This window comes from Opisthorchis viverrini (genome assembly GCF_000715545.1).
Source record: "Opisthorchis viverrini unplaced genomic scaffold opera_v5_34, whole genome shotgun sequence".
NCBI classification, from domain to species: Eukaryota; Metazoa; Platyhelminthes; class Trematoda; order Opisthorchiida; family Opisthorchiidae; genus Opisthorchis; species Opisthorchis viverrini.
Window position 1 is genome coordinate 340,132 of NW_008751690.1, and position 12,887 is coordinate 353,018.

General features: G+C 43.4%; 1 protein-coding gene across 1 annotated transcript in view; it reads right to left on the reverse strand.

The window, feature by feature from the left end:
- T265_02657 (hypothetical protein) overlaps nt 1-12,887 on the reverse strand; it is a gene marked incomplete at both ends in the record, with an annotated part of 39,817 nt that overhangs the window by 19,421 nt on the left and 7,509 nt on the right. The window contains one exon of the mRNA XM_009166959.1: nt 2,174-2,369. Within this exon, the coding sequence (XP_009165223.1) occupies nt 2,174-2,369 (196 nt within the window). The remainder of the gene's footprint in view (nt 1-2,173; nt 2,370-12,887) is intronic.

The window sequence follows — 12,887 nt, forward strand, 5'->3', positions numbered from 1 at the left end:
ACAGATTGGTACGATCAAATAGCTAAGCCCAGGCGAGCCGAGACACCCTCAACTGACTCCAAATTTACACTCCCTTGCATTAAAGTCTTATCATGAGGTCCAATTACAGTAATGCATGGAGATCAAGACGATCGGTCTTCCACATCACAACAACTAATGAGCGATAACTGTCTCGTCTCAGATAGTCGGATGGGAAACAAATTGTAGCAAATTAGTGATGTAAGCTGGGAGTTATGCCTGGATGACGCAGATTTTGTGTGCCTTTTGTGGGTGTTAAACAATCCGATGGTAGTTGGCTAGGCCGCTGGGAAAAGTCGTGCTACACGTGTTCCTTCGCGATTTGCCGGTGTAATATAAAGCAATGCGGCGTTCCCTCCTTTTTGGGACCCGATTAAATGACTCAGCTCGAATACTGCAAGGGGTTTCCTTGCTAACATATGAGTGAGAATATCTACCACGAATATGGCAGTGGAAGCTGTTCCAAGCTGCGAAAATTCTCCTAATAAGGTTTCTTTTATGAAGGGATACCGCGTTATAAAAGACCATCCGGTATCTTCAGTCAAAAGTGAACAATACTTCAGCTCAACACCTCATTCGATATAATACGGCAAAGTGAAAGTACTAGAAGCCTTGGTAGTTACACTGTGAGTCGCTCCTGAGCAGCTTCAAAGATGTCCTTACTGGAAAACGCTACATCATTGCAATGCTGCGTAAGATCCCCTCTAGTCCTCCATTTGCCTTAAATGAAAACTTCCGGACACCGTTTAAAGTGGAACTTCCAAACTTGTCCCGTGTCCCTATTCCGTAACATGTATTTCCTATTCAAATCCCTCCTCCTTTTCCAGTACGTCCGATTTCACATAGATTCGTATTTCGCGAGTCTTCACATCCTAGTATGCATTGAAAGAAGATTCAAAGTAATTTCCTTGTACAGTTGCTCCTCTCTTGGAAAACGAACTCTCAGAAAATTTTGTTTTTGGTTGGACCTTTGATGTGGTCCTTCCGAAGGGGTTCTGCTACAACTCCGATTAATATCGAGGCATTCTAAATCAGGAAAGGTGTAGAACTTTGTATCAGGTCAGCGTTGGCCAGCATCGATTACTCAGAGAACAAGAAAGTCACCTTCAAACGCACTGAACAGAATTTCATCAGACTTGGGAAGTCGTGCCACAGATTGAACATTCGGAGTTGGTCGAAAACATGTCTTTGTAAGCGAATCACATACCTAGTGACGATAACCGAAGGAATTTGTGACGTGCATGGATTTTTGACCTACTATGGGTTCTGTCAGATTTGGCAAAGAACATAGCACTCACCGAGGCAAATCACTGGGTACAAAAACATGCTGAACGAGAAGGATGGGTAATTCAAAGTAAACCGTCTTTTCACATGAACCATGTGATCGTCATGTAATCAACACGAAATAAACAGTGAAAAGTGGAAAGCCTAGACGTGCTCGTTTGGCAAGTAATCATTTATGGGATAGCCAATATTTGGCGTTGTTACATGAAAATGCCGAGACTTCCGGGAAAAATGAAATGGCTAATCAACTTAAAACTGAAAACAAATTCAGTCTCGTACCGGTAACATCCTTTTGGTGCCCAGTTGCAATACCAGCCGAAAGAAGCACGAGGGCCGGGATATTGCCAGATTGTCGAAGGCTAGGCGGGAGAAGTCGAGATTCAGAGATAGGATTGGAACCATGGAACTTTCGTTGAGTGAATTCGCGGAAACTCTGGAACTACGCCTGCCTGATGAGCCGCATGAGTAGCTTCCTTCAAGAAACTAAACTGCGATAACTCGACCGTTGTACCAACTGAAGCATGAGGCGGTCTTTGTGTAGCACATTCAATTGAAGAATATCACAAACGAGAGATTCGGTTGAATCTCCAATTAAAACCGAACTCGTTTGCAAATGAGTGTGTTTGTCAAAATACCTGTTCAGACTCGCCGAGAGCTTTTATTTCACCGGCCTATCAAACGCCTCATCGCAAAACAACTGCAATGCTTCCTAAGGCTCTGGAAGCTTGATAGCCAAACGGTGAACCGATAATATGCGCAACAGACAACTCAGCTTTCATCAGGTCCACTGTTTAATTTCCGTTCGGGTAAGCAACAAACGTAACCACAAATAAGAACCAATAGATCATCGGGAAAACATCACGGAACATACCAGAAGCCGGGCTGCGCACCGACCGGAAGAGTTTTTCTTGTGACTCCAACAATTTTAAAGAACCGGAATTCAAAGCGCCCAAATAACGCCCGGTTGTCAGATGGAAGTATTGTGACGAGATTGTCATATACTTTTGTCGCAACTGTAGTGCTTTGATAAGGGCTTCCGCGGCCACGTGTAGTTCATCCACAGGAACCTTGAGGGTGATCAGAGAGATAGACCGTTTGGTGCACAACGTAACACAGAGCATGGAATTTCGTACTTAAACGACCGAAATAGTGTGTGCACATGCTTGACAAAAGGGTTGCCTAAGGTGACGGTCGGGAACTAGTGGTAGACCGAGCGCAGAAAAGTATCACAACAAATCTAGACCAAAACTTGTGCAAGCACAGCAGTTGATGTGTCCAGGAATTGACCGCGAACACTCAGGTTCATGTGTTGGTGCAAATCTCGGTCAGAAGGCAACTGGCTAGTACCACTAACACGACAGAACTTTATTGAACAAGATAAAAAAACAATCAGTACACGCTCAGAAAGGCTGACAGGAGCCTAAGGTTCATTGTGAGACGGCACCCTCTTCAGATAGAGTTCAGAGCAGCAACAACACAGAACGATCATTCATCCAAGGCTACGACTGAAGGACGTAAAGATAGCCGTTCATCTCGAGAACAAACTAACACAATCGGGGGTAACATAACCATATGAAATGACAGTATTACCAAACCACAAAGATTGGGAAGGCCGCTTAGTATGACCTGCTGAAAGATGGATAAGAAAACACTGATGGTCCCTGAGGTTAAACATATCGGACACAAGACAAATGTTTTGTTTTTAGGCTGCCCTGGGCTCCCATCCCCAAAGGCATGAAAAACCCCCGCCGAAAACATCGTTTCTTTTGCTGATCCATACATCATACTTGAGTTGGTAATCAAAGTTCTTCCATTTTACATCATCTAGCAGAAGTTCGGGCGTGCATTTTCACCATTTCGCGAGAAGTGTTCGACAACTGTTGAACGGGAAATCCGATTCGGGTGTAAACTATTCATATACCTGGTTGATTAAGATTCGGAACGGATCCGTCGATCAACAATGGTCGATCTACTGGACTCCAGCGAACAGTAAGTAAATAGCAATTGATTTAACAAAAGTCCAGTGTGGTCCTACGTGGCAGTCGCTAATGAAATATATGTATATGTAGTATGTACGTTTAGACATACATGGTTAGAAATGTCGCCAGTGAAGTATAATCTATCCAGTTAGGACAATAATTATTTATAATGGAGACGTCAATAAACTTCAAGACATCCGCACGAATTGGTCGTGGTTCCCTTTTAATGAATAAACCAACCGATACAATACGGGTGCACGACTTTCGTCAGAAAGATTTCTGATATGGCATTCTACAAACAAATATGTCCTCACTGAATGATGTAATATGAAATTAGTTCACGCACCGAAGATGAACTCTGCGAATCTTTCCTCAAGGGTGGAATAGTCTCCGATATTTCTATTTCTCGCGTTCTAGCTACAAGCAGATCCTCGCGAAATGCTACAATGAACATGCGTTCAGGTCTGGGGCGAGTAGCTTCACTATCGTTGTACCGGCATACCAGCTAGGAAACCAGGCAGTTTGGAAAATTTAGAAGTCACTTCACTTCCGAAAGTACTGAGTTTGAAGGCATCCATATATTCACGAGTTTATCTGAACGCGTAAATTCATTTTGATAAGGTTTGAAGTGATGTTCACATCTCGGATCAACATCGGTGTAAGTAACAGCGTTTGTAGTTTACTTTCCGTTAGCCCGGTGAATTCTGAGTAAACCATTGGTGTGACCGGCATTACAGCACGACACATTGAACCGAACATGTATTAAGTTGTTTTCAATCAATTGGATTAATCAATCAATTGGACCAATCAATTGTATTATGTTGTTTCACTGCAGGATATTGATTGGTCATCATACATCGATAGTCTGTCGGTTTGTCATTGATTACGACCCGGAGTGAATCTTGACAATTAGCGAACTAAATCACTAGCATTGACATCCGTTTAGGGCTTGTTTTCTCACAACTAGCTGAAACGCCTCAATCTGTTGTGCAAAATCGAATCCCCAGTTCCATCATGGATCATACTAACCGTAGTAATATGATCATTAGCGTTCAGTTGTAGCACCCTTTCGGTGCCTAGTTGCTATGCCACCCGAAGGAGGTATGTGGGCTGGAATACGACCAGCCTAGACTAGAACAGTCGAGATTCCGGAGTTGGGTTTGAACCACGGACCTTCGGGATTGTAAGTTCGCGCCTAAACCACCGAACAATTTTGAGCTCCTCACCATCTGTAAGAGGCATGTGTTGCAAGTCCTTGGCCTCCTTGTAAAGAATTACAACAGACACGCTACAGGCACATGGTGTTGAATGCTCAGCCACTTTACACACAAAATGATAATACAGTGCACAGTGCAATCTCTACAGAATGCCAACTGGTAGCAGAGTTCTGCTGCGGCTAAAACTAACTGGCATGACTCGAGTTCATTCCATTCATTTTGGAACCATTCCGACCTGAGATTAAGATAATCTCATTGTTGGATGCACTTCTCCCGACTTTTCATTCCCATGAATTATAGACAGGATTGAGGCTAACAGATATTGTTCTCTGTCCCCTGGTTGATTTTTTTACTACTCTTTCTCACTCAGAGTATAGACAAATTCGGAAGAGAACGTGACTACCTCCTCCCGTTTAGCACTGACGTACTTTAAAGGCGTCATTTTATCCATCTTTTTTGTTCTCACCTGCAATAATGATGAGCTCCAGGTATCTAGTTTATCAAAGTTGCACAAGGCTTGAGAGTATATGAAAGGTACCAGTTGACAAATCCTCTCCAAACGTGTGAGATGCAGTCCGGATACATTTTGAACGTTGACACTGACATTAAATCCTGCGACTGAAGTCAATGCAAGCACCAAAACAAATGAACAGCAAACAGTATTTTAACACAGATCAACTTCATTCACAGGATGTCATTTCGATTGTGATCCATAATCCATAAGTTAAGTGCTGGTTATTATCTAAAGTAGCTCGTAGCCAACCTGGCCGTGTCATGTTGGGCAACTATCCCACTGCCACTCATTATCCGCCCCGTTCAAACAGATGTTGTTCCCACTACAGCTCATGGCCCGGAAATTTGTTTCAACTTCCAATCCTTGTCATACAAACCTATTCTTTCCATTCCCCGTTGGTTACGTACCAATTTTGGCTCGTAATCATATTATTACATTTGTTGGTTCAACTTGCCTTAGGAGTTTAACCATATCACTATTCCAATTAACACACAATTGTTCAGAATTCTAATTCTTGCCAAGCAACAGCCGTAAGTTGTACAAAATCTAGGAAGCTGGAGAGTTCCGGCTGAAACTCATGGTGCAAAGAATCCACGAATACTTTTCAAGCTTTCTCAGAGCTTTCATAGAGGAAGTATGAAAGGTACCAGTTGACAAATCCTCTCCAAACGTGTGAGATGCAGTCCGGATACATTTTGAACGTTGACACTGACATTAAATCCTGCGACTGAAGTCAATGCAAGCACCAAAACAAATGAACAGCAAACAGTATTTTAACACAGATCAACTTCATTCACAGGATGTCATTTCGATTGTGATCCATAATCCATAAGTTAAGTGCTGGTTATTATCTAAAGTAGCTCGTAGCCAACCTGGCCGTGTCATGTTGGGCAACTATCCCACTGCCACTCATTATCCGCCCCGTTCAAACAGATGTTGTTCCCACTACAGCTCATGGCCCGGAAATTTGTTTCAACTTCCAATCCTTGTCATACAAACCTATTCTTTCCATTCCCCGTTGGTTACGTACCAATTTTGGCTCGTAATCATATTATTACATTTGTTGGTTCAACTTGCCTTAGGAGTTTAACCATATCACTATTCCAATTAACACACAATTGTTCAGAATTCTAATTCTTGCCAAGCAACAGCCGTAAGTTGTACAAAATCTAGGAAGCTGGAGAGTTCCGGCTGAAACTCATGGTGCAAAGAATCCACGAATACTTTTCAAGCTTTCTCAGAGCTTTCATAGAGGAAGCTACTCACAAGGTAACTGAAAACTCTTCGACAGCCCACGTCCGGTTTCGCCTTTCTTGGGGCCCATCAGGTAGGCGCAGTCCCCGAGTTTTCGTCAACCTTATGTTCTAATTGAACCGAAATTGGACATTCAGTTGTAGAATATTGTAAACGAGAGATTCAGCTGAGTCTCTCGTGAAAACCAAATTGATTTGCAAATGAGTGTATTTCTCGAAAACAGTCCAATTTGGGTTCAAGTAGAACATTACGTTGACGGAAACTCGGGGACTGCGCCTACCTGATGAGCCCCAAGAAGGGCAAAACCGGTCGTGGGCTGTCAAGGAGTTTTCAGCAACCTTGTGAGTAGTTTCCTTTATGAAAATATACTGCGATATCTCGAATATCGTGTCAACTGAAACACGAGGCGGCCTGTGTGCAGCACGTTCAGTTGTAGAATATCAAAATCAAGAGATTCAGCTGAGTCCCTCGTGAAAACTAAATTGATTTGCAAATGAGTGTCTTTCTCAGAGATATTATTCCGACAGATACAACACTAGACCTCTAGTGAGACTACCTTATCGGTAGACTGGTGAATTATCAATGTGCAAATTGGTTCGTGGTACACACATTATGCACTTGTTAATAGTGCAAACTCAAACCATCCAGAAAAACATCTAAGAAACATGAAATCCCAGAGAACCTGGTCCAGAATGTTGTGTACCGATCGACAAAGGTGCACCGGGTAGGGATCGCCCGATGGTCAGCAATAGATCAAATGTACTGCTTTGAGCATCGGGCCGTATGCCCATCTGAACACTGAACTTTCGGATCACGTTACATAAATTTAGCCCGAAGCAGTGTGCAGAATTCAAACAATGTCGTGGTTCAAGTTACACAAACGTTCATATTGAGCGACCAAATTGTCGACGCAAGATAGCTAGATCTGGCCAAGATCATTGAAATGCAGTTCTCCTGAAGAACCGACGCCCGAGGAGAAAAGACTGTTCCCATCGGCGGGTGTAGGTTCTCAAGGATCTTAACTTCTGCAAAAAACGCAAGAATTTCGCCTATCTGACTGATCATCGCTCCAAAAAGAGTTCCTAGGAATAGTTCAGTTTCAACTGTAGGAGTAAATCGCAGTTCAAAAGCGATGCTACTTGATAAACTGGTGAAAATCGGAAGACCGTGTTACACAAATTTTAGCCAGTTGGTTAGTTGAAGCCGTTCGGTCCACCACGATTGAATGACAGAGTCCGAACTGACAGAAGGTTGTGTGTAGCGCTCCCGGTTTAAACAGGATACACCTGTAGGATATGCTTATAGCCTTCGTTGCTTAAGGTAAAAGAAACGATTTGTTAAACTCTCATATTGGTGATTTAGCGCACCTCGGTGACAAGTCAGCTTGCGCCATAATAGAACTTTAGAAGGCGAAACATAGTCCACATAGGCTTTCCTTTGAAAAGCAGTCGCTCGAAATGCCTAACAAGACCATACACCACAAATCACCTACGCTAGCAAACCAGTCAAAATTTGTGGGCTTAAGTCGTATTAGCTTGGTTCGCGGACCACGAAAATACGGTTCTTAGGAATGTCGCTGTACAGTTCTTCCCGAATTCATCAGTATGTAATCGTTGTGGTCCAAAAGAAGGGAGACGAGACTAAACAACCGGGCTTGTGTGTATGAAGTTAACAAAATGTGTGGGTTGTTGGTAGGTATGGTGCGGGTGACTGCTGTAAGGACAATCGGCAATGATCGATAGCAGATCAACAGCGGATCGATAACGATCGGCAATAGAGGGCCTGGAAATAGCATGCAAGTGGTATAAATCTGTATTCGCAACTGAATTAGTGTCGGTCTGGGGCTGCCTAAGGTATAGGACATCAGTGTTTCGTAGAGGCTTTCACTTTTGAGGAGGAATGGTGGAATAAGTTGCGTGGGAGAATATTATATGTAGAATATAAATGGGGCATATATATGGTTGTTCCGTTCGCCGTAGAAACAATGGTATGATTTAATCAACTGCATGTTTTTTCCACAACCACGTCACAAACAAATAACCAGCCATAAATTCACCCGAATACTGAAAACCTGAATTGTCTCATGAACCAAAGCTTTTGGGGACTACAATCCGCATACTGTTCAGTGTCCTTTTGATCAATCGTGCTCCCGTTTACTGGCACAATCCCTAGAATAACTAGTCAGGTGTCTTCAAAACATGCTAAGGATCTTCGACTTTCAATTCAAAAGAAAATCACCGGTGGAGATTTGGTTCACAACTGCATATACAAGAATGACATTCCTAGCATCTCACCTACACAGGAATGTAGCGTCGTAGACAGAAATTGCTTTGGCATTCACCACCAAATGGGACAAACACCGACGCAGACACATAAGACCGACAAAGTTCATCAACTGACATTCATCTAAGTGCGACTGTGAGATGTGGTTGGTCACACAATAGCATGCTTGACCAGTTGTCTAAAGTTCACAAACAACGCCTCGTCCATCACAAAATAGCGCGTAAGCGAGGCCTCAACAACCAGAACTCCAAACAAAACTTAGCAGGTTAAGATGGTTGGGGTATGTAACATGAATACGCAAACATCGTTTACCCAGGAAAGTACGGTTGGCGTAAAGACCCCGAGAGTATGCCATGATATGAAGATGTGGAACAGAGGCAACTGCAGTCAAACAGTGCAGTAGGATCTTCGCAACCAAGGTGACTCCCTGCATTTGGTCAGAAATCCTACACGATACAGCATCCAATCAATTCGAGTGGCGAGCATGCTGACGCAGCCTAATCGGAATGACCGCTGAACTTATGTTTGATGAGATTCGCAATGGGTAATAGATCAAACCGCTGATCAGATGCTCGTTTCGATGGTTTCTGAAAGTGCGGGGAACCTGGCTATTTTTCGAACAGGCAAATTTTTTTGAACACTTACTTCCACCCTTTTCACTTTGCTCCCACTCTGGGGCATTCTTTTATCACAGTTGCACCGCAGTTAAGCATTGGAGTATTGTGGTCGAAGATGATGATGTGTTACAATAAACCGCGTCCGACGCTGTGATTCGGGCGGCGAAAGACACAATAATACGAAACAGAATACAACAAAAACACCGGAGCCACCAGTTGGGTCTCCTTGAAGAACCCCGTTTATACCCATTGAATTGTGCAATGTCAAATGGTATATCGGCTATTCAGAAATTGCTGAGTGATTCGCTATACTGGTAAACGACCCTGCAGGCTTCGAACAACGAAACAAATCACGTGTTTCAAGCATGCATGGAAATACTGTTTTCTTCACCCCATATTAGCAGAAATCAAGTAGTGTACCTGTGAAATCACAGTTGTATCAATAAAGCCCACAAAACTGGAGAACGGGTAACTCTCCTGTTTCAAACAAGGGATGAAAAAAGTAAAGCGAGCAACTCATCCATTTGATTCATAAACAAATGAAAATTGAAAGCTGATGAGCGCGCACAGAAGCGAAGATCATCTAACTAGTCCATTGAACATGTAGTTGTTCTAGTCAGCTGTTAATGAAATGCCTCAATCGACGAGAGCAGTGCTAAACTTTAAAAAGGCGACACCTGAAGAAAAATCTTTCTACAATTGTATGACCAGCCTACAGCACCAAACTTTTTTTCGCTATCAGCGAAGCGACAACTTTCACTTAGACGGGGTTTGTTCAAACCCTATGCCAGTACCGCCTTCTCTATTCGATTTTTCATTGACAGCACATCCCCCTCGCCAAGTTAATACAAGCTTATCACCAATAGAGAAGACATGGAAAAAAGCGTGATGTGTGCAATGGGATATTTTATGTGACTTTCTGGAATGCCTCGCAGTGCCGACGAACCGATACCAAGGCATCGAAATGGAGCCTCTAAATTTAATGATTGAATCCAAACTTCAAGAAAAAAACGGATAAAGCGGTAATGAAACAGTAGCTACAAGGGCTTCGGGATCAGTGACAGCAATGAATCCTACAAACTACTTGTGAACTAAGTGTTTCGGGCAGGTTTCGATAAAATTCCACTGTTTAGCGCAAGATGGTCAGCTTGGTGCACCGGAAAGGTTCCCAAGAAAAGCTCTGGTCTACGAAACAAGTGACTCTACTCGATCATTATTTCTACAGCTTGTTATTAAGCCCCTAGGTACATGCAGCGAACAGTAGATAGTGTTGGTAGTTTCGTACCCAAAGTCGAAGTGGAACATCTGCTTACTGCAAGGCGTCACACATCGAAAAAAGGACAGCCCACCAGGGCTACGGAAAGGGTCAGGGTTGCGCCCAGCCACCAATGTATAGTCTGTCGTTCCGAGTACACCTATACATGACCGTTACTGTAAGCTTCAATTGGTTTGTGCGTTTCGAAGAGTTTCATGTGAATGGTTGGTAAACATCAGGTTATTCAGAATTAGGAACACTCTACAAGCGGCAAGCGCCGTAAGTCTGTCCAGTAGTAGATCTTGGTTCCGCCGTAATGGCGGAAAAGCAGTGGGTGAAACTGGTGCAGGATTCAAATAAACATCTCAAATCAAACTAGATTGAACAGCCATACTCTTCATATGAAGCAATTCATTATCAGAATTATTATTCCAGTGTTCCGGGCCACTTGCTGAATTTTGGTGAGTAGACTAAACTTTCAGTCGCACCCAACCGGTGTGTAGGTTATGAAAAATGCTGTGAAAGACTTAAGAATAACTGGGAAGTATTTATGTTTAAAAAACAAGCGCGTTTGTAAGATAGTCTCCAGTCGTTCGATTAGCGTACGAGAGCCCCATAGTCAGGATAACTAGACTAATCGCCTCATCACTCAGTAAAGACTCTCTCTCAGGTACAAACGTGTCGCTGTATACGATACTCACAAGTGTCAGGGTAGTTGCCCCCTTACAGTTTGAGTACCTTCCTAATCCGACTTAATCTGTATGACTTCCCGAGGTCGTACTCTGGCGTAAACTACTACATTGTCTCAAAACAACCGGTCCGAAACTGAAAAGCAGGTGAGAAACACTGGGACAAGAGCTCCAATGTCGCTCCCCATCAGATTTCCATTTGGCTTTTGTCCTGTCAACATACCGAAGATATCACTGCTGAGCTCCGTCGAGTGCTGTCAATTTCGGACATTTCCAGATCTGGTTGACTGAGAGGCTAACCGCACTCGCAAAGTACGAGTAAGCTTAAGCGGAAGTCCGCGGTTAAAACAACCGGTCCGAAACTGAAAAGCAGGTGAGAAACACTGGGACAAGAGCTCCAATGTCGCTCCCCATCAGATTTCCATTTGGCTTTTGTCCTGTCAACATACCGAAGATATCACTGCTGAGCTCCGTCGAGTGCTGTCAATTTCGGACATTTCCAGATCTGGTTGACTGAGAGGCTAACCGCACTCGCAAAGTACGAGTAAGCTTAAGCGGAAGGTCCGCGGTTCGAATCCGACCTCTACATCTTGACTGCTCTAGTATATGCTTAAGCAAGCAGACAGCCCTCGTGTGCCTACGGGAGGCATGGCAGTTAGGCACTGAAAGGACGTTACAGCTGAACGATTTTTTAGAATGAAAGAAAAACAGTAAACCTGCCACAAGAGTTTTACTGAGAGGATCACCAATTGGGAAGCAAGCCCGCATGATGTGAAGCTCAAGGTTGAAGAAACAGTGACGTTGTATTCTGCCCAGGTGCAGGCTGGTCAGGTACCAGTAGCTAAGCTGCAGAAGGTACAACCACACTTCTAGAAACGGATTAGTGATATTGTCAAAAATCGACTTTACTGTACACGAACTCTACACGGACGGCAGGTCTGTCTAGAACGAGAAATATCAGTGGAACAGTCGTGCGTCTCATCTCTATGGCAGATATGGATGGTGTTGCAACAGTGTTCATGAGCCTGTCGAATTCGCTTGTGGAACACGTTTCGCAACACAGAAAGCTGTACTTTCTTCAAGCTGTACCACAGGTCGTACGACCTAAGTGCTGGATATTTGGTGTAAAGCCATACGATTCAGAGGTATATGGGTTAGTGAAAGGTGACTTAAAACAAGTATGCAAAGGGTTTCGCCAATATAGAAACCCGTAATAGATGATTGGACATATGAGGTCGCCAGAGATACAAAAACATGCAACTCAAGGGTCAGAGGGGGTCCGCAAACTAAAGGTAATCCTAAAGGACTCCAAATTGAGAGCAGATATACCATCTTAGTTTTTTTTGAATTGAGGAAAAGCTACTGTAGAAAGCAAAGTCGAGCGAAATATTCATTGGGATAGTTCAGGTAGGGGAAAACGTGCTGAAGAAACAATCTCATGAAGATTCAAAAAAACAGCGTCGGGATGTCGCAACAGGATGAAAAAAGAACTCACCAGCAGCTCCTGTTTAAACCAGTAGCCCCAAGGCGACGTAAATGGAGGATAGGACGAACACAATAGACACAGGTCGTAAAAAAGGACAATGGCTGTCATCTCACCCCAAAGCTAGGTTAACTATGCTGGTGATGCAGAGTAAACAGAAATCGCCTTCTGGGAAATGACTAGTACCTAGACCTGATCGATTTTCTTAATAACTACACTCAATCTACCTTCCTTAACGGCTGGTGATGCAGAGTAAACAGAAATCGCCTTCTGGGAAATGACTAGTACCTAGAC